The following is a 23,325-nucleotide window of genomic DNA, read 5'->3' on the forward strand; positions in this document are numbered from 1 at the left end:
TTGTGACGATGCAATATCGTCGCCTTGCTAAACTAATGGCCTATGCCTATTGTCAAGTTTTTCAGGAAAAATAAAAAACTGATCCAAAACAAAACTATTTGATATTTCTTAAACATTTCACCCAAAATGTTTATAACAAATTATGACTATTTAAATAGAAATAACACTGTCTGTCAGTTATGTAACATAAGAGATTTAAATAGGTTTAAATAAGATAATCTGACTTTGGCAACAAAAAAATATTTAAAACATTTCCTAAATCAGTAAATAATTTGGCCTAAGTCACAAAACCATGTGTCTTAGGCCAAAAAAAAGGCCTATTTTGGCCTAAGTCACACTAGAGAGTTAGGCCATTATACTAAAAGGGGAGTGAACAGCATGATCCTTTTCAATTAGGAGATAGGCGATTTTACCAGAGTGTCATGAGGAGCTGACTTAAGCAAAAATATCATTTTCCTCAAAAAATGACATAGGCCACTAGTTTAGCAAGGTGACGGTACTACATTTTCATCCATGATACACATGATGAAAACAGAGCTATAGCTATATCGTCCAACTTGACCATACTGTATAATACCAAATACTCTAAAACCAGTTAACCCGCGATGCGAGCTTGTACATCTGCTATTTTTGTGCAGTATTTGAACATTTCTTTTATGCTTTTGAATAAGACAAATGTTCTCTTCTGGGGGTCCCTGGCACAAAACCTTTTCAGATGGGGGTCCATGGCCTTAATGGGTTGCACAAATGATGAAAATGTAAACATACACAGTTTTTCTTTTAACCTGTGGTAGAAATTGCAGAAAGTAATTATAAAATTATAAAAATGTAAACTTAACAAAGTTGTTTTTCTTGTTTTTAAATATACTATATATTTTGTCAAAAATATATTATATATTTTGTCATATCCAGCTTACATTCGCAAACATTTCAGTGCCGAGTAGACCACGTTACAATGGGTTGGGAACACTTATTATCCTGTAAATATTAGCATAGCTACAATTTTAGCACATGGTGTTGCTGTGGCCATACTGCTTACTGCAGAAGGCCTGCTATAAAGCTAAAGCTAATGTGTGTGCTGTATAAAGCTATATGTAATCTGGACTGTAGAGGCGGATTATGATGGGATTATGAAGGTATTCCTTTTGGTTATTTCTAATTACTGTATTACTGTTGATATGACTATTTCTTTATTTGCTATTGTTATTTTAGATTGATGCATTTGTTATTTTTGTACTGTTTTCCTTATTCATTACAAATAAATTGTTCATTCATGTAAAATATTAAACAAGGTTGAGGTACCAAAATGTGAAATATGTCCACAGTATCACATAACATTTCTGTACCCACCCATTTGCTGTTGTACAACGTGTCTCTGGTATTAGTAGATGGGAATCAAATCATTAACAATTGATTTGTAAAAGGTAAGTTAAGTATTTGTTAATAGTTAGTAAATGAGGAGTAGTGGCAACTTTAGAATAACTACCCAATACCAAAGTACCTCCCGAACCGGAGGTACTTCCAACAGGATGGGTGGATGGGAATTTGGAAATACGCATCCTTCAAGTCGATTGTCGTGAACCATAGGCCTTTCGACATGGCCTGAATAACACAAGCTGGGGAAAGCATACGGAACTTTTACAAGTAGGTCGAGTAGAACCAACCTAGCCGTTCTAGCGGCCGTAGTATCCTGATGGCGTCCTTGTCCAGCAGTACGGATATCTCCTTCCGCAGCACTTCCCTCTTCAGGGGGTGGCCCACTGTCGTAGGATGGATACCCGTGAATGGAGGCGGCCGGCCTCGGAATTGGAGTCTGTACCCTTGGAGCATGGTAGAAAGAACCCATGGGGACTCCACCCGCTCCTCCCAGATTGCCGTTTGGGCCTGGGAGAAGTGGCCGAGGCCGGTGACACCGTCAGGTTGACTGCTGTGACTAACCTCTGAGCCGGGTTAGGTGGATGGCCACCTCGGTCCTGTCGGCCTGGCCTTAAAGGAGGGGCCTTAAGACGGGGTTTTTTGCCAATTATGTCCTTATCTGGCAGGACCATGGCTGCAATCATGGAGTCCATGGTTGGGTACTCACGGAGGCCAAGGGAATCAGGCTCTGCCATGAAAGCCCATGGCCCAGAATCAGAGGTAAAGCGGAAGCGGCCTCTTTTTTCAGCCCAGCCTTCCATCATGGCCTCCTTGAAGGCACTGGATATGGGCACCACTGGCGGGCTGCCCGGAGGACCCTCCTTGGCAATGTCCAAGGTAACTGTGATCCTCTCCACAAGGTCCTGGACCCCTTTCTGCATGGCAGGGGCCACATCAGGACGGTCACTGCCCCCCTCAGAGGGCCCCGCTGACTGCTCGGAACTGCGGTTAACAGTGCCGGCGTCATCTCCCAGCCATAGGCCCTCGCTGGCCTCCACTGAGAGAATGTCGTCTCCCTGGTCAGCGTCCACCTGCTGATGCCAGGCCTGCTCTCCAAGCAGCCTGCACTGAGGGCAGGACTACTGTGATGACGGCTCACCACACTAGAGGGAGGCAGAGATCTGCGGTCCTCAGCTGGAGCCAAGGCCTGAGCCACATAGGCCCGCATGGCCCCCAGTCGGGCCACTCTCAGACGCTCAGAGAAGACTGAGCAGTACAGGCAGCCATTAGGGCGCCTCACCGCCTCCTCTGCATGGGCCAGCCCCAGGCAGTGCATGCAAGATGCATGTGCATCCCCAGGTGGGATGTCCTCTCTGCACTTCACACAAAGGGCTGACATCCTGTAGTGGCCCCGTGCCCCTGGCACGCCGTGGTAGAGTCACCTCTCCCTATGCACTGCACCCGGTAAGGGAATTACCGGGGGAAAGGCCCAATGACAATGGCCGCCCCGTAAGGGTCTTACACCTGTGTCACACTTGTAACTGAAAACAATACACTTATCCCTTAAACAGTAATAAATGTAGTCAGCAAACAACAGACTGACCAGGCTTCCAGGTTATGGAGATGCCTGTCAGCTAAAGGAGAATAACAGTCAGCACCAGTTTATGGTAAAACTGACTGAAAACACAACCTTGAAATATAAAGCACAACAGATTGATTGATTGATGTACTTTATTTTGCAAGACATGAGAACAACAGTACATGGAAGTACAAATTCACAATACGAGGTCTGCTAAACTGGAAGACTCATTAAAGCACTGGGCTTGTTTCAAATGAGTTCCCCACGCACACAAATCATGATGACATATAAGAGACAGACAGATATACACACTACTATAGAATGTCATACAATCACTTTACAGGTTACTGGTATGAAGAGTGAAAAATATGTACAAAAGAAGAAAGAGAGAGGGGAAGGTAGGGGGGGGGGGTAGGTTAGGACTTGGACAGGGGCCATTTTTCAATTGCAGCCTCCTGAAGGTGTATCTTTAGGGCAGTTTTGAAAGTGAGTAGGGTTTTACACTCCTTTACTCCTTCTGGTAGGGCATTCCACATTTTTGATGAATAGCATGAGAACGAGTTAATTCCCTTTGTTGAGCCAAATCTGGGTTGAACATGATTTGTGGAGCTACCTCTGGTGTTATGACCATGGACTTGATTCACATTTTGGAAGTATTTTGACAAATACAGGGGGATCCCAATGTTGTGGCGTATCTTGAAGACCAGGCCCATAGCAAGTTGCTGTACTCTGTCCTCAACCCTAAGCCATCCAATCCTAGCAAAATGAGCAGGGGTTAGATGGGTTTTGTGATTGAGGCCAAGTAGTAGCCTTACAAGTTTTTTTGGGATGTTTGGAGCCTTGTTTTTAAGGCCTTGGAGGTGTTGTGATACCATGAAGTGCATGCATAATCATAATGACCTTGTATGAGGGCCCCTGCAATAATCTTCAGAGTATTCTTACTGACTAGACGATCAATCCTCCACAAATAGTGTATTGTTTGGATTCCTTTTTGATCACTTTTTCTGCATTTTTGTTACCGGAGAGGTTTGCCTCCAAGATAGAACCCAGGTAGGTAAGTTCCTCCTTTCTTGTGATAACATCGTCATCCACTTTGATCGTGAAACTCTCAGCCTTGCTAAGGTTAGGACTGGACCCAAAGAGGATGGATACAGTTTTACCCAGGTGTAATGAAAGTTTGTTGTCGGAGAGCCAGATGCAGATCTTGTTGAGTTCAGTGCTGAGAGTTTTCTCAACCTGCAGCCTGTCCCTGTCCGAGACCAGCAGAGCAGAGTCATCTGCGAACAGGAACAGTTTGCAGTCGCAAGCTGAAGACATGTCATTCACATATATCAGGAACAGTAAAGGTCCTAGTATACTTCCTTGAGGAACTCCACAAGTCACTGGGAGGGGAGGGGACTGGGTGCCCTTTACTTCCACCACTTGCTCCCTCCCTTCCAGGTAGGATCTCATCCAGTTTACTGACGTATCATCAAAACCTATTGCTTTGAGCTTATTGATCATAATTGGGTGATAAACGGTGTCAAAGGCCTTCTGGAGGTCCAGCATGACCATGCCGCAATATTTGCCCTTGTCGACATCTTGTTTGATAGAGTCGTTCAAATAGAGAAGGCATGTGTCAGTGGAGTGGTTTGTTCTGAAACCAGATTGGAATTTGTAAATTAGATTGTTCTCGGCAAGGTACTTATCGACCTGTTCATAGACAATTTTTTCCATGACTTTCGAGATGGAGCTTAGAATAGAAATAGGGCGGTAGTTGCCAGGGTCTAATCGGTTCCCTTTTTTGTACAGAGGGGTCACCCTTGCTTTTTTGAAGTCGTTAGGGACCCTTCCCTGTATGATGGAGAGGTTTATTATGTGAGTAATGATTGGAGCAATGGAGGCGGCTGAGTCTTTTAGAAATTTGGCGGGGATGTTGTCGAGTCCAGTGGCTCTGTGTTGTTGGAGTGCACTCAATTTTTTAAACACCTCATCTGTTGTCACAGGGGAGAGTTTAAAATCATCTTTGCGTACACCCTGTTTTTCGTAAAATGAGTCAACATACTCTCCACCATAGCACCCAGAGTGAGGGGGTAGTTTTTCAACCAAATCTGAGGCTACGGTCGTGAAGAATATGTTGAGGATTTTACTCACTTCCTGTTTGGTTGTAGTGCGAGAGCCATTAACCATGAGGTTTATGTTTGTAAACCTGGTTTTCAATTTCTTGCTGCAGCCTAGTAGATTGTTGAATAGCTTCCAAAGCTCTCGTGGTTTGCTTTGATTTACCTCATTTTTGTCATCAAGGTAACTTTTTTCTGCTAACAGGAGCATGCCATTGACCTTGTTTGGCAGTAAGGATGTCCGAATTCATCCATGGTACCGAGCGGGTTTTGACCCTGATGGTTTTCATGGGAGCCACACTGTCCAAAATTTGAATGAATTTGGTTTTGAAATCAAGCCAAGACTCGTCTACCTGTGTGCTGTTTAGAACGTCGGACCCTGTTCCTCTAGTCTGTGATCTAAGTCCTCACTCTTGTAGTTTTTGAGGTCTCTGATCGTGACTGATTTGTGGTAACCGGTCTTAGGTTTACGTTTCTTTCTGGTGCAAAAGATCATGTTATGATCAGATATGCCACAAGTAGAAACACCACTATTGAGGATTTTGTCCTTGTCCGTTGTTAGAATGAGATCTATGGTAGTTTGAGTGGAAGCACTCAGCCTTGTGGGTTGAGTGATCAGCTGGTGGAGTGAGTGCCGATTACAAACCCCCTGAATGACTTAAACACTGACGCTTCCTTACGGAGCATGTCTGTGTTAAAGTCGCCAAGAAGTATCGTCTCCGCATGGTCCACCTTAGCTAAACACTCCTCAAGTCTATCATAGAAATCAGTCTGGTTAGGAGGTCTGTATATGGTACCGACTAGCACAGGTTTAGCATGTTTAAAAATGATCTCGACCCACACAGCTTCAATGGCTGCATCTTTCAGGTCTTCCCGAAGGATGCAGTCATTGTCTTTGTGTATATACTGTACATGCATACACCACCCCCATTTCTCCCATTAATACAGACTGACCAGGCTTCCAGGTTATGGAGATGCCTGTCAGCTAAGGGGAATAACAGTCAGCACCAGGTTATGGTAAAACTGACTGAAAATACAAACCTTGATATAAAGCAGAATTTCCTTTAATTGGGATTCCTGCAAAGCAAGGAAAGAAAGCACAAAAAGACCTCAGCACAGCTAACAAAGCTAGTACAAGCTGAGGCTTGGTTAGTGCAGCCAGCTGCTAACCAGTGCTAACAGCGCTACAAACATTTAGCAACCAGCATTAATGGTACACACGGCACAACAATCAAGAGTTCTCGTGAGGAGGGCTACAAAGTTAGCAGCTCCAGGCTAAACCTAGCCACTGAGAACACTTGGATGTGAAATAATTGAGCTATAGTAGAGGTTACATACCTTCTCTGCTCACTTACCGATTTTGAACCTGAATGTTCCGCCGAGAAATGAAAAAGCAGGCGCGCGTGGGTGTGGTGTGCCTATATAGGGGAGGCCACACTCCCACGCACGCACAGGTGCGCACGGTAGTGAATCAGTTAATCCTTACCTCGAATGTATCCCCCCGCTGCGGAGTGATACCCACATTGGAGGGATCCAATGAGGGGAAACATAACTGCACTGTGTAGATCTATGTCCATATCCAAATCAATGTCCACCAGTTTGTTTTGTTTCTCCAGCAGAGTTTCTAGTGTCTCTATCTCTCTCTGGAAGTGGTTGCACATGAACTCTGCAGCCGCACTGAGGTGCTCAAACACAAACACTCTGACAAGCTTCACACAATACACATCAGCACCACGTGCAGATGAGGTGCCCGTGCAGCACCTCATCTGTCCCGTGTAGCACCTCATCTGTGATAATCACTCACATATTGTCTCTGTCGGGTGGAAAACGTGTATGTCCAAAACCCTTGCTAGACTACGCATGCGCTGGCATTTGTGAGGCACCGTTAGGCACCGGTTAGCAACGTCTCCGAAATTGGCTTATTTTATTTATTTCTAAGTCACATTTCAGTACCACACTTTATACACAGGGATTTGAATATGTTGATTTTAATCCGGCTAAGTGCTTTTAATGATCGGATGCACCGATCGCTTATTTTAGTGCTCTGAAATCTAGCCAGTTTGACAGCGAGTTAGCCAGGAGGCTAACCGCACCGTCTTCCACTACAGAGAGAGTGACACTAAAACCCAACGCCGACTCATCGCAGCGGGCCCAGTTCTTTGGGCCCTTGTCGGTAAGTGCCGTTCTGATCCAGAATCTCTGATTACGACCCTCCTGTGTTCAAGTCTACTAAAACGTGGCGGGCTACCTGGAGTAGCCCTCGACGGTACGTTAACACACCGTACCACTACCTGTTTACTAGTCGCCATAAAAGAGCCTGCATTACTTCACCAAAAATCACTTTTACTGGCCATAGTTATGTACCCTCAGCGACCACCTACCTCATCATGAGTCCACCTACCTCATCATCCGGCTGCGACAGATGTCTCCAGCTGACCCAGCAGGTATCCGAACTGGAGGGAAAGTCTCATTGCTCCACCAGATCCATGATGATGAACTGATCATCGATGAGCTGTTCTCCATCTACCCGGAGGACATCGCATCAGTCCCAGAGCCCAATGCATCAGACCCGGAGGTCTCCATGGGCCCTGTAGGTGCCACTTCTGCAGTGGCTGAGCTCAATGCCACCGTCCCCACTGACATGGATGCCGTCCACCATCGGAAGAAACAAGCTGCTCAGCTAAACCCCCCCACCGAGGTGGACTCCACCGTCTCGTGCCCGGATACCACCGACAAGTGGAACGGCCAGGGCGCTCAGCCAAGAAACCGCCCCTCCGCCAGCTCTACTCCTGTCCCCTGGAGAGTGGTCGGTCAGGGAAAGAACGGTAGAAAGCCCCGTCCACTCCATGCCCCCCCGCTGTCCACTAGTAATGCATTTTCCATCCCAAACATGCATGAGTTCCCCTCACTTGCTCCAAAGGGTCGCCTCCCAGTGTCCTTGGAGCCTGATCGCTTGTCCACTTCACCCCCAGAACCCAGGTCCAAGCTGTCCACATCCTCCACACTGCCGGCCACTCAGCCCGCCATCAGCCCCCTGGATACGACGGCTGGTGTAGCTGTCCATCCACCATCTGAGCACCGAGCGTCGTCCCCCTCTGACCGCCGCGACCTGTTACGGTCAGCAGTCGCCAGACAGTCTGGGGGTCCTCCTCGCATTCGCCAGCAGCCAGCCGTGGAACCACCTCCCTCCTGCATGGCCAGCACCCCGTCCCTCAATCTGTGCCGCCTCTGATCCCCCCCACTGCTATCTTAATCGGCGACTCCATTCTCAAAAACATACATTTTCCAAATGCAATAACACACTGTTTTCCTGGAGCCACAGTCCCCGACATCATTAGAAAACTCCCAGAACTGTTATCCTCTCTCCCACCAACGATTGAAAAAATTATATTCCATCTGGGAACAAACGACACAGCTTTACAGTGCTCTGAGCTTCTGAAACTCCACTTCAAAAGCCTGATTGAGATGGTCAGCAGCTGTGGAAAGTCCATCTTTCTGTCCGGCCCACTTCCCATGCTAGCTGGTAGTTTTAGCAGAATCCTTTATCTACATACTTGGCTTCCCTCGTTTTGCGCTGCCCAACAAATAAATTACATCGACAATTTTAACTTGTTTTGGAATTGCTCGCCCCTCTTCTCACGGGATGGTCTCCATCCTAATCCGTTGGGGAGTCGTACGCTGGCCCAAATCATACGACACGCTGTACAGTACAGTTTGATAAAGGTACAGCCTGAGCCTCCCCCATTTTAACTTCCTGGAAGGAAATGACGGTCGATGTCACCCCCCTGTTGCTCTTCTTCTCTCCCTTCCCCGTCCACTGAGATCCACTGTGTCCCCTCTAGCGTGGCTACCGCCCCCTTGTGGAAGGATCCCTTTTCTTCCAATCTTATTCCTAGCTATTGGTCCTCTCGCCCTCTTCCAGTAAATAGGGCATTAGCTAGTAGAGCAAATTTGGCAAACCTCCGACCAGTAAAACAATCCAGCCCAGTAAAATGCCACAATCATAACCATAAGCTAAACCTGGCCCTATTTAACATTAGGTCTCTTCCTTATAAGCCTACCTCTATATATGACCTCATCTGTGATGAGAAGCCAGATATCATTTTTTTAACAGAAACATGGCTAAGCTCGGATGGGGCAATCCCACTAGCCGATGCTTGTCCCCCAGGTTACAGTTTTATACATTTAGTATGTGAAGGTAAGAAAGGAGGTGGACTGGCAAACATCTTCTAAGACACTTTAAAGTGTAAGCCTCTGACTCTTGGTAGCTTTCCATCGTTTGAATATCAGGCCACCATACTGGAAAGTCAATGATCCGTGCTAATGATCAGCATCTATCGTCCTCCGAAGCGCAGCAAAGCCCTATTTGTAACGGAAATATCAGACCTGCTATCTATCTTCACTATTAATTATGACACAACTCTTCTGACAGGGGACTTTAATTTACATATGGACAATGCCTCAGATGCTGCGGCTATGGGGTTCCTACAGATATTGCATTCCTCTGATTGTATTCAACACGTTGTTGGGCCAACGCATAAACATGGACACACCCTGGACTTGGTCATCTCTAGAGGCTTGAGCATCACTGTTGACAGGATTATTGATAGGCCTGAGCTATCAGACCACCATGTGCTGTGTTTTAATATGACTCTTTCTGACCTAGTAAAAAACAATACAGAGTATAGCATAAAAATACGTTTTTTTTTAGCCCATCTGCAGCCAACGAGTTTCCCCTTCATCTGGCATGTGCACCCCCCCTGCCTGATACTCCCTCAGTGAATGTTATGGTTCAACGGGTGCAGTACGTTAGTCCGACAGCGCATTCCTCCGACAGCGCAGCGCTCCGACGTTTCCAATACTAAACCCGAACCAAACCCGCATCCTAACCCTAACCGCACGCGGATGCCACGTAGTCGGAGAAAAGGTCTGTCGGATTAACGCATGCCTCCCATGGTTCAACATTTTAATCATAAATTAGAGACAACTCTCAATATAGTGGCCCCTTTGAAGTCCAACAATAAACATAATTCCAGAGTAACACCCTGGATCAACGAGCATATGCGGTCACTAAAGAAAGAATGTCGTAGAGCCGAGCGAGTCTGGAGGAAAAATAAACTCACTATCCACCTGTATATTTTCAAAAATCAACAGCTGTGTATAACAAAGCGTTTGGTTAGGCAGGCATATTTTTCTGCCGTTATTAATGAGAGCAAAAACAATGCCAGAGTTTTATTTTCTACCATTGATCGTCTCTTGAACCCCCCCAGTCCTATAAGCAGTCGCTCCCTGCTTCTATAGATAAGTGTAACTTTTTTGACAACAAAATTCTTGGCATTCAAGCTAGTATTATGAACTCTCTAACTCTCTATATAAATAAAGTTTATTACTATTATTATCACGCTGCTGTTTGTCCAAAACACACAACATGTCCTCTCTCCCACCGACGTCATGTGTTCATTTATCTTCAGCCATACAGACTCCATTTAAAACCTCCTTTTAGACACACGTCCGAGAGTTTCTAGTGTCTCTATCACTCTCTGGAAGAGGTTGCACATGAACTCTGCAGCCTCACTGAAGCACTCTAACATGACGCGATGCAGCCCTATATTTAGCAAACACGCCCTTGCCACAGAAACAGTGTTTCTTTTTTTACCAAACACGGACACGGACTTCGGCCCATAGGCAGAGAGGGCAATCAGTGACTGTGTTTCAACTGCTGTCCGTACAACAGTTTGAAAAGCAGCCCCTGATTGGCCCGGTCAATTTCTGATTTCTCATACTCTCTGCCTTTGGGCCAAAGTCCAGACTGATTCCGTGGAGGAACGTGTGAGTGAATCTACGTCATCAGTCTGGAAATGCCAGGCTACACTTTTGGCTGTCTGTTAAACACATTTGAACATACAGTAACAAATGTGAAATTAAATGGTGGCAAAGTATGAACTACATGTGATCAGAGTTATGTAATTAACACATCCAAACAATTTATTCTGGTCTCAGGGAGATACGACGAATGACAACTGGTTCTTTGCCATGGCAGTTCTGCTCAGCAGCACCCTGGTCCACAACAGCATGGGCACCATTGATAATAAAGCCCTGGAGAACCTTCAGTATCCTTCAGATCATTCACTCATTGTCTCCGCCAGGCCGAAGGCGTGGCCGAGACTATTTGCACCCTGTTCGCCCGTCCGTGTGTCTGTGAACAGCTAATCTCCGGCACCATTGGACCAACCAAAGCGAAGCTGTGCACACACACTTCTTGGATGCCAGAGCAGAATCTCTGCCCCATATGTTTCACATCGGCCTGTTATAGCGCCACCAGGAGGCCGTTTCTTTTTGCAACACAAAAAATGGTATTGCTCCTATACAGATTTTGTCCAAACGTCACGCAAATCGTTACACAGCATCTCTATAGTCATGTGATCAAGACAGATCTGTTCGATTTTTCATATTCTATCCTGATTGGCTAACATTGGCTTGCAAAGTTTGCAGGCTTGGTCCGTTTTCAACAAAATGCCTCAAATCATAATCGCAGCATGCGATTGCTGTGAAAGTTTGCCCGCATATTCCCATTAGGCCGAGAAAGACATGCCACCCTTTACTTATTGTCCTGTTATAGCGCCACTAGGAGGCACATTTTTGCAAAACATATTTTTTATATTACTCCTACAGATTCTGTCCAAACATGACGCAAATCGGTACACCTTATTTCCATAGTAATGTGATCAAGATGGACCTGTCCTATTTCTCATATTCCATCCTGATTGTCAAATTCCGAACATTGCTGGCCCACAATAACCTACAGTACCTGACCTGGTGGAGACCTGTGCTCGGTGGAGCACTTTTTCTAGTTATGCCCTCATTTACTCATATTATATCTGTGATTATTGAGTCCCATATTTGGCAAGTTTTCACTTGTTAATTTATTAACTTTGGAATAGTCTTATTCTGTCCAAGTAGGCTACTTGGACAAGCTCAAGTATGTTGTTTTGGGAAAGCCCTGGCAAATGCTTAAAACTTCTCTCCAATCTTCATACAAATGCAGATGTAATGAGAGGGTAGGAGCGCCACAGCAATAAGATGCTTTCTAGCGGCAAACAGTGTTTCAGGGACAGTTTTCCTCTGAACAAACATTTATATCGTCGGTGTCCAGCCAGGACCAGCTAACTCCATTTTCAGTTTTTTTTTTTTTTTTTCATAAATCAAGGCTATTGAACACCCTTTAGGTCTGTGTAAAATATCAAAACATTTGAACCAATGAAAAGTATTAAAAAGCGCCTCTGACGAAAACTCCCAACTCCATTGGATCCTCAAACTGTCCGTCAAAAACAAACAACTCCCCCCTCTCCTCTACAGCGCTGCTTTTCAACAGCATGAGTAGAGCGCGTTGCGCAGTGAACGAGGAGGAGGATCACGTAAACAAGCTCCCCGTAGTCTGTTAAAACTATGCAGTGTACCTGTTTATCAAACTTAGCACTGACGCTAATGTTATGAAAACAAGTAATTATATTTCTAAAATCTATTAAGTGTTTAATGAGGAGAGCAATGTGACAAGAAGAAAGGCGTTCATAGCATTTCTGTCGCGCTATTCTACTACCTCTTTGCAGAAGTTATTGTAATATTTAAAGTCCTGTTTATTATTGTAGGCCTATATAATAAGTGGCATGAAGCATCAGGGCATTAATTCACACGTTGTTGTGATGCATTGTGAGCTTGGAGATCCATTGTTAGCTTTTGAGAATTTGTACCCTTCAGAAACCTCTCCCTTAGCAGCGAGTGGAGCTATTGTTGTTTGGACACCTAACTCCACTTCAGCTTGATTTCTGCTCGTCTGAAACTGCTAACTCCACTTGCGCTGGATAAAGTGTTGATTTACCCGCGATTTGGTTAAAGTGTTGATAATATAATGACACATGCAAGTATCTGACAATATATAAAGTCACTATACCAACTTTGATGAGGCAGTGTTGCTTTGTTTTAAAAATATAAGGTTTTCTTCATTTCCTGAAAAACGTAAATTTTGTTTTTGCGTTTCCTGAACAATGAGTGTTTTGGAGTTAGCAGTTTCTGGCTGGACAGCAGAGATATAGTATTTAATACTAAATAAGTAAATCTCACATAGGTAATTCTGTTTTCTCAGATGTTCAGATTTCAGTCCTAAAACTACATTTTGCAGATTTTAAGTTTAAAGACCTAGTGTTGTGTGAGCTTATTTTGTCATCCTCAACAAAACGCCTTACAGCTATGTGACAGAACTGACAAAGCATATCAAAATGAAGTCCAATGTGGATGAGGATGATGATCGCACGTATGTACGTTTCCTTCCCTCCTTTGTGTGGGCTGTGCGAGATTTTTCACTTGAACTGGAGCTGGAAGGGAAAGCCATAACAGCAGACGAGTACCTGGAACACAGTCTGAAGGACAAACAAGGTTTCATGAACTGTTGACAAATTATTTGAATATAGTTGATATTTCAATCATTTAAACTAGGCATTAGATGCTCTTGCACATTCACAGTAAAAGGTATTGTGTTCTGTATGTGTTTAATTTTGTCAAAGGTAAAGGGAATCAGCGATACAACGAATCCCGTGCCTTTCTTCGTAAATTCTTCGTGCCTCGTGCATGTTTTGTGTTTGAGAGACCAGCCAACCCTAGGAAAATGAAACGCATGGAGGAACTGACTGATGCTGACCTGGATCCAGACTTTGTTGCACAGGTCAAGAAGTTCACTGAACACATCTACACTAAGTCTGAGACCAAGACTTTCAGAGATGGCATAAAGGTCACTGGCAGATGTAAGTGGGATTTAAATAAAGGTACATTGTAGCCACTGGGTGTCTGGCGTTTCAGTCAGTCATCAGCATTTGAGGGATCAATTGAAATCAATGAATACTATATGTGCTCATTTTGCATTCTGACAAATGCATGTGTGTGTTTAGGGATGGGTGATATGGTCAAAATATGAATATGTTATTTTCCTTTTTGAAGGATGAATTATATTTGGGAGGATGTGGTTGTTCCAGGACAAATTAGTTATTATTGTTATTAAGTGTGCCTGCCATGTAATGGCAAAACAGTTATTGTATTCCGCCATACAATTTCGATTGACCTCTCCTGCCGCACGGTTTACACTACCCCGGTAATATAGACATCAAAACGTGCGGCTTGGCCGTGAATATGCTTAGATCGTTTCGCTTGGTATTGTGAATGTAATGAGGGGGTAGGAGCACCACAGCAATAAGATACTTTCTAGTGCCAAACAGTGTTTCAGGGACAGTTTTCCTCTTAACAAACATTTATATAGTATTTAATATACAACGTAATAGGCAAAACTACATAACCACGCCCCCTTTTAGTCCCCCATTGAAACCCATGTTTTAAAAAAAGTGCCCAAAACCCTACGTGGGGGTCTGCGAAGAAATACATTGGGCTCCGTTTTTGGCTCAGACAACCGGAAGTGGGTGAAACAATCACTTGAAACCATTTGAGTAATTATTTACATTTATTTTATTATTTTTTTACATTTTTTTAATTAGGGCCCGAGCACTGCACAGTAGTGCAAAGCCCTATTGAAACTGCAATGATTATTATTAGGGCCCGAGCACTGCACAGTAGTGCGAAGACCTATTGAAACTGCAATGATTATTATTCTTTGCACAAATGAATCGCGTTTTTGAGGGGCAATGCGTCAGCCATTTTGAATTGATAGTGCCGTTTTTGGGTATTTCACGCCATTTTCACGGGTTTTACTTTAATGAACTCCTCCCAGGCGGATTATCGGATCCGCCTCAAATTCGCTCAGAGTACACAAAAGACGTTAGCGATGAAAACTTATCAAAAGCTTGAGTTTTCGTAAAACGGCATGACCGTGGCAAAGCGTCAAACTTCAACGCCAAACAGGAAGTGAGAATAACCGACCTACAATTCCTATTGGCTGGGCTTTAAACAGCCTTAACTTCAGTTCGCAGCCTGCTACCGATTACAAATTTGGTATGTGGACTAAGACCACCAATAGGGACGAGCTGTAATTGTAAGCAGCCATAACACCGGTTCCCAGCGTCAAATACCTACAAAATTTGCTAGGTACACTTATATGGCCAATAGTGACAGGCCGAAATTGCTTAAGCCCCGCCCCCTCTGTGTTCCTATTGGCTGGGCTTTAAACAGCCATAACTCCGGTTCCCAGCGTCAAATACCTACGAAATTTGCTAGGCAAACTTAGACGGTCAATAGGGACAGGCTGAAATTGCTTAAGCTATTTAGCCTAACTTTTCAGCTGATTGCCAAACAGACTTGTATCGTGGACAGAACGTCGAGGGCCCGTTCATGGCTGCTTGCAGCTTTAATTATTTTTTAGATGCACATTTTTTGCTTTAATTTATTTCTTTCTTTTTGGTTTTCGGCTTTGGTACATTTTTTATAATTTTTTAAATTGATCATTTTTTTGCTTCTTTTTTTACCCCGCATGACCACCCAAAAAACAATTAGGAGCATGTTTCATTATGTTTGGAGTTGATTGGTGGTACTGTGTAGTGACAATATTTTGGGTCCAGACTTAACAAATAACACAAATAACACACAACAACAACATTTCTAAGAAATTTTGTTTCTAGTTGTTATTATTTTTTGTAATTGCCATGGTGTATTTTTGTTTCATTTTAGGGCCCAAGCACTGCACCAGTGCGACGCCCTATTGAATTTGCAAACATTATTATTATTCTTTGCAAAAATAAATTGTGTTTTTGAGGGCCTAAACATACTCAAAATGTTGCGCAACTTTGCACACACATCACAAGTGGCAAAAGATTACGTATTGTATCTGTCTCAAAAGGGTGTGTGACCTAATGGCTCAATAGCGCCCCCTACAAAATGTCAACGTTGAAGCCACAAAATGCGGTTTCACCTATAGTTATTCATATTGGTACATACCTGTATCATGTCCCAACTTACAAAAAAGTCTCTTGGAGCCATGACCTAGACCCAACAAGAAGTCAGCCATTTCTAATTTAATGTGGTGTTTCAGTGTATTTTATGCTATTTTCACGGGTCGTACTTTAACAAATTCCTCCTAGGAGGATGGTCAGATCCGCCTCAAACTCGCTCAGCACAGACAAAAGACCTTAACGATAAAAAGCGTGAGTGTTCGTAAAACGGTTGACCGTGAGAAAGCGTCAAATTTCCGTGTTTCACTGCCGAGACGTCAAAAGACGCCATTGGCAGTGAATGAGTTAGTGTTTTTGTCGTTTTTGTACATTCTAAAATGGATAGTCCCTATCCTTGTTCTGATTGGCTGGTTTCTGTTTAGTAGACGTAATGATAATACACACTATAATCTTCTCCTTAGATCAGCTTATATCAATTACAGGAGCGTGATTTGTTTCTACAGTGATCCAGTGTATCTGTAGCTGTACGCCCCTCAGCCATTATAAAATAATATGTAAACTGTGACCTCTAGTCGCTTACTGCTTTATTTGATTACAGAACCTTTACATTACGTTTGCAAGGAGCATTGTTCTATTTGAAAAGATGAATAAATGCAACATTTAATGATTTGTATCACTGACGATGGCATAGTAAAAAAAATACCTTTGTAAGGATTAATGACGGTATAACATAATATTCGGTACACCACCCAGCCTCCCCTTTTTTTGTTGTTGTAGGAGACATTGGAATTAATCTGACTTTTGTCTGCTTCAGCATAAGCATCAGTCTCTGAACTATCATGATAAAACACTTGCTGAATCAGTCTTCCTTCCACAGTGCTTGGTCAACTGGCAGAGACATACTTGAAAGCCATCCGTAGTGGAGAGGTTCCCTGTCTAGAAAATGCTGTGAAGGTACTGGCTGAGATTGAGAATCCCAAAGCTGTTGAGCAGGCCCAGGTCCTCTATGTACAAAGGATGAAGTCAGTACGTTTCCCCACCAACACCCTGGAGGAGCTGTCTGCAATCCATGCATCCAGTGAGAGAGAGGCCCTGGCACTTTTCATGAAACATTCCTTCGAAGATGATGATGGCCAATATCAGATTAAGCTTCTGGTATGTGTTGGAAATGAACATCCATTGTTTTCATATTATGTGTTGGTGGTTTCCATCACCTTATGCAACATTTTTAAAACACCTCTAAAGCTTAGTCAAATTATTGTCCTTTTGAGTCCCTCGCTTAATACTTTTTTCTTTTGAGTTGTTGTTGCTTTCTGTCTCTTGTCTTTCACTGTGGGAGGCCCTCCCAGCTCCCACATGTATTTGCTACACACCTGGCCAAATCATTATTATTGTCTCCGCCAGGCCGAAGGGCATGGCGAGAGAGTATGTTTTACCCCCTGTCCGTCCGTCCGTGTGTCATTCTGTCTGTGGACAGTTAATCTCCGGCACCGTTGGCTTGATCGCAGCGAAACTGAGCACACACACTCCCTGGATGCCACAGCCGAACCTCTGCCCCAAATTTTTCACCAGGGCCTTTCATAGCGCCACCAGGAGGCCGCTTTGTGCAAAACATATTTTTTTACAGTACTCCTACAGATTTTGTCAAAAAATCATGCAAATTGGTACACAGTATCTCTATAGTCATTAAACGAAACGGGTCTTTCAGATTTTTCATATTCTATCCTGATTGGCTAAAAATGGCTTCCAAAGTTTGTAGGAGTGCTCCGTTTTGAACAAAATGCCTCAAATCATGAACACAGCATGCAATTTCCGTATTTTTTTGCACGCACATTCCCATTAGACAGAGGGAGAAATGCCACTTGACATTTTTCACATCAGCCTCATGGTGGCGCTATAACAGTCCGATTTGTGTTTTTACCTATAATTGCACGGATCTGTGTAACACTTTATATGCGCACTTCCTAGAGGTCAAGGAACAACCTTTGCCCTGCATATTTCACATCTGCCTGTTGTTGCGCCACCAGGAGGCCGACTTATGTAAAACATTTTTTATTGTATTACACCTTCCGATTTTATCCAAATTTCACCCAAATCGGTAAACATGATGTCTATAGTCATGTGATCAAGATGGATGTGTCTGATATTTCATATTCCATCCTAATTGGCTAACATTGGCTTCCAAAGTTTGCAGGAGAGGTCCGTTTACAACAAAATGCCTCAAATCATGCACGCAGCGTGCGATTTCCGTGAATTTTTACACAAACATTCCCACTAGGCCGAGGAAGAAATGCCACCCTTTTCACATTGGCTTGTTATAGCGCCACCAGCAGGTCTAATTTAATAAAACACATTTTTGGAACAAAATGCCTCAAATCATGAATGCAGTCTCCGATTGCCGTGAAAGGCCTAAGAACAAATGACACCCTTTTCACATTTGCCTATTATAGCGCCACCATGAGGCCACAATAACCTACCTGACCTGGCGGAGACCTGTGCTCCGAGGAGCACTTTTTCTAGTTATTATTATTATTATTATTATTATTATTATTATTATTATTATTATTATTTTTTTTTTTTTACAATTCAGTAATAGCCCCTCAATAATCATCTACTGGATGAAGGACGATAACTTAGATAGACTGAGCAATAAACTCTTGGAGCACACTACAGATTAACCCATTTGGGAATATAACTACACATTAATTTTGACCACTATGTTTTTAGAGTGTACTTCAGGAGGAATACAATCAGATCTGTGAGAAAAACGTCAACGAGTCCAGGAAGGCATGTGAACTAATCATCAAACAAGTCTTTAAACCTCTGGAGGACAACTTGGGAGCTGGTCTCTACTCAGTCCCTGGAGGATACAAGACATTCTGTGAGGACCTCCAGGCGATGACTGATGAATACAGGCGTGCAGAAGGCAGAGGAGTCAAGGTCAGTTAGATTTTTGTCAATTTCATATCTGAGTCAGAGAATGTACAATTAAACCATCAGTATTGATGAAGGGTGACAGCTTTCCATCTAGGCTTAATGGTGTGTGTGTGTGTGTGTGTGTGTGTGTGTGTGTGTGTGTGTGTGTGTGTGTGTGTGTGTGTGTGTGTGTGTGTGTGTGTGTGTGTGTGTGTGTGTGTGAGTGTGATACCAGGGTGAGGAGGTGCTGAAGACATACCTGGATGAGAAGGCGGTAATCGGCAAGGAATTACTATCAGCAGCAGAGCAACACCTCTCCGATGCGCAGCGGAGCGCAGAAGGTAAAATATATTAAAGAGTTAATCAATAAATCAATCAAAATGTATTCACCTTATTTATTTAGAACATTTCCAGGTCAATTGTTCTTTACAAATAAGGTATTTAAAAACAGAGGCGCAGATAGTCGTTTTTAAGTGTGTGAGTGTGTGTGTGTGTGTGTGTGTGTGTGTGTGTGTGTGTGTGTGTGTGTGTGTGTGTGTGCGTGTGTGCGTGTGTGCGTGCGTGCGTGCGTGCGTGCGTGTGTGCGAGAGTGTGTGCGTGTGTGCGTGTGTGCGTGTGTGCGTGTGTGTGTGTGTGTGTGTGTGTGAGCATGGGGGGGGGGTGCTCTGTCCTCTAGATGCTCTGAGCTTAGCCATGGAACTTGTTAAGGTCCATCACTAATACCCAGCTCTACAAAGTCTCCACTCCATGTCCTCTCTTTTAACTCAGTTGGTATGTTTACATCAAGGGCCAGCTTGAAAGTTGTGCATTGAGTCTAATAAGTAAGTGAGTTCAAGTGACAGTACATATGAATGGCCTGTAGTTTCACTGTTTTACCCTTGCTGGTGTCAGAAAGATTCTTTTTTCAATGCAAGCGGATGGGTTTTTTACAAACGTTAGACTTTTTATAGGTAAGTATGAACTTTAGAGGTAAGATTTTCTTACCTTAAAGGGATTGTAGGGAACATTAAGCCTAAATTTAAAAAATATTTATATATATATATATATTGCATTTTCTCCCCTCTATCAGCCACTATATAATGATGCTGGGGTGTTTTCCTGCATTGAAACACAGTACTCTTTCTGAAATCCGTATTTTCCCTACTGTTTATGTTCATGTTGTTTATGTCCGGGTCGTAAATTAACGCACGCATGTACGTGTCCGTGCGCGTCCGTGCCCGTATCAACTTTTTACTTTCGGTTTTAAAACGCTCTCAAACTTCGTTTATGAGGCACAGAATTTACTTTTAAGATAGCGTGTGGATAGAATTTAGTTGTTTAACTTCATATATGTGGTCAATTTATCATGAAAGAGCCTATTTAAAAATAAAAATTCAGAGAACCGTAGGGGCGGGCAGTTCCGCGAATTGTATCCGCATAAGGCAACCTATTTTGGGCATGGCTCATTTAGATGTCCCCCCTTGCGTCACCCCCTGGTGGTGGTCGGGGAAACGAACTGCTGGAGGGGCGGTGTTTGACAACAGTTTTTTTCTTTGATTATGTCTGAACTCGCCTACAATCCCTTTAATAAACATTGTCATAAATACTATATGCTTCCAGTCGCTAGTTTGAAGTCTTCATCATGATATGTGTTTTGGTAAATTATGGTCCCATTTATTAACAACCAATAGCATTCATTCCCCGCCCCCGCTCTTGATTGACAAGCTACCCAACCAATAGCATTCATTTAGGGATTGATTTCCAGTTCCTATTGCCGGTTGCTTTTTTTTATTTTAAAGATGGCGGATTTCAAATAGCTGTAAAATTGGCTTGGTGAGAAGAGTTTTGTTTCGTCTCCTGACATCATGATGTCACATTATTAGTAGATTTAAAACTTGCACGCTTCACTTCATGCAGGACATTTCCCACTAAGAAAGGATTCTGTGCTCTTTTGATCTCATCACTAAAATGCATGACAAGTGTCACTTGCAAAGGGTGCAACCTTGGCACTCTGCACTTTGATTGGTTTGATTGGTTTAGCATATAGCGCCGGTGTTGCACTTGGTGTAAGATAGCAAAATATCACTGAGACACCCCCACCGCTCAAGTTAAGATATGCGCCAGCCATTAAAAGGATCCCTGGCTAATAAGCCAAATATGCCTTAATACATTATAATTACCCTCTATAACAAAAATGTTACAATAAAACACCTTAAGTATTTGATTTATTTTATGAATACCCCACATGGACAAATGACATCATCAACTTGAGACGGGGGTTGTTCCCCTTGAGTAAAACATGAACTATTATAAAATAAATACAATATTTAAGGTGTTTTTAAGTTCAGTTAGAGGGCAATTATTAGCCAGGGATCCTTTTAACTCATTGACTCATTTTTCTCCAAGGCTCACACCGTCAATGACGAGATTCTCGTCATGTGGTGTTTTCAGTGGTTTTACGTAAGAGGGCGCTCTTCCGCAGCCTGTGAATCATGATGATGATGATGATGATGAAGAGTACACCCAGAAATCCCAACATAATGAAGCTAGTTTTGTTTAGGATTATTGTCATTGGATTTCACAGATCATGAAGTGCTGTGATCGAAACCAAAATCTGAATGTAATTAATCGCCCAGCTCAGCTCTAGGTGTTAGGGTTCGGTTTTTGGTTAGGGTTTTGGTTGAGGGAACATACCGTAGGTCTGATGGGACATAGGTACAATCCTGTTAGCTTTCAGTAATTAAGACTTTATTGGATGGTAACAGTGTTTTTCTTTTGAATGGTTCCGTCTTATTGGTTTCCTACAGAGGAGAAAGCGAAATTGGAGGAGTCAGAGAGAGAGACACGGGCCATGGAGGAGCATGAGATGGCCATAAGGAGGAAAGCGGCTGATAGGCAGAAAACCCAAGAGGAGGCTATCAACCAGCTCATCGAGAAGATGGAGAGAGAGAAGATACAATTCAAAGCAGATTTTGAGAAGCTGATGTCGGTGAGTGATTATAAGAACGGTGTATGACTGTTGTTTATAAAAGTTTCAATCCTTTTGGATTTTCCTCAGGTTTAATTCCATTACATTTTCTGAAGACAATCCATAAGGATCGAATAGTCATTAAAACTCTTTCTACAGAGCAATCACCTATACATCCTATGTACGTATTATGAATTATATATATATATATATATATATATATATATATATATATATATATATATATATATATATATATATATATGTGTGTATGTGTATGTATATGTATATGTATAAATATATATATATATATATATATATATATATATATATATATATATATATATATATATATATATATATATATATATATATATATATATATATATATATATATATATATATATATATATTAAGCCTGCAACGGTTCACAAAATTCACGGTTCGGTTCAATATTTTGGTGTCACGTTCGATACTTTTTGGATACAAATAAAATAGATTTATTTCCCCAAAATGTGTAATTTATTCAGCATTTTGTTTTAACATTGAACTATACCCATCTTCTAAGGCAGGGGTTCCTCGAGGGGGTTCCAGGGTAATTAACTGGCAAACCAAAGTGGCTCCAAATGCCAGATCTGCTGGATAATGGAGGGTCTTCTATTTCTGGTCTCTCTGTGGCATTAGCCATTATTGCAACAGGTTAACTTAGCGTAGCATTCAGCGTGTCTTCTCTTACGCTGTGACTTTTTTTTTTGTTTACTCTGTGTGGGGGGTGTGGGGGGAGTGGGGGGGAGGAGCAGGCAACTCTAGGTTGGTCTAGGTTGCATAGTTGAGCGCAGATCCATTGAGACTAGTAAGGTTCAGCACAGAGCGCATCGTCTGAACTTCGTAGCGCGTACCGAACCGAGACCCTCGTATCGAACGGTTCAATACGAATACATGTATCGTTGCAGGCTTTATATATATATATATATATATATATATATATATATATATATATATATATATATATATATATATACACATACATATACATATACATAATATGTCTGATAATGTGTTATTTCAGGACTTAAACAAACAAAAGGAAAGAGCTGATGAGACGGAGAAACTTTGGTTGGAAGAACAGGAGGAGGCTCTCAAGACAGAGAAAAAGCTGAAGGAAGAGAAGAGTAAAGCCTGGTATAAGCATGCTGTGGATACTATTACAGCTTTTTTCCGTGATAACTGGTGGTAACCAGTTGGTTCAAGTGATGTCAATACTGATTGATTTGATGTGAGATAACAATTGTCTGTAGGTACTGTATCTCTCTAAAATGTGTGCAGATTTCTATTCCAATTAAAACTTAATTTGGGTGTAAGATTAAAAACTCCTAGTTCATCACCAAATGGAGGGTTCTAACTTATATTTTTGAGCTTCAGGAGAGAGTACTGCTTGTTCACAAGTATTGACTGCATTGTGCTAGGCCACAGGAAAAACATTATTCGTTGCTGTCGGGCAGAAACCAGCCTACTCCATTTTTTAGCTTTTTTTTTTCATAAATC

The 23,325-nt window shown here is 42.7% G+C and overlaps 1 protein-coding gene across 1 annotated transcript in view; it reads left to right on the top strand.

Moving 5' to 3' along the window:
• The window catches only part of LOC311041919 (guanylate-binding protein 1-like), a gene marked incomplete at its 3' end in the record, with an annotated part of 109,666 nt that overhangs the window by 59,451 nt on the left and 26,890 nt on the right, over window positions 1–23,325 (top strand). The window contains exons 12-14 of the mRNA XM_084052402.1: window positions 11,035–11,144; window positions 13,277–13,464; window positions 13,593–13,829. Of these exons, the coding sequence (XP_083908528.1) occupies window positions 11,035–11,144; window positions 13,277–13,464; window positions 13,593–13,829 (535 nt within the window). The remainder of the gene's footprint in view (window positions 1–11,034; window positions 11,145–13,276; window positions 13,465–13,592; window positions 13,830–23,325) is intronic.

This window comes from Gymnoscopelus microlampas (genome assembly GCF_963454915.1).
Source record: "Gymnoscopelus microlampas genome assembly, chromosome: 3".
NCBI lineage: Eukaryota > Metazoa > Chordata > Actinopteri > Myctophiformes > Myctophidae > Gymnoscopelus > Gymnoscopelus microlampas.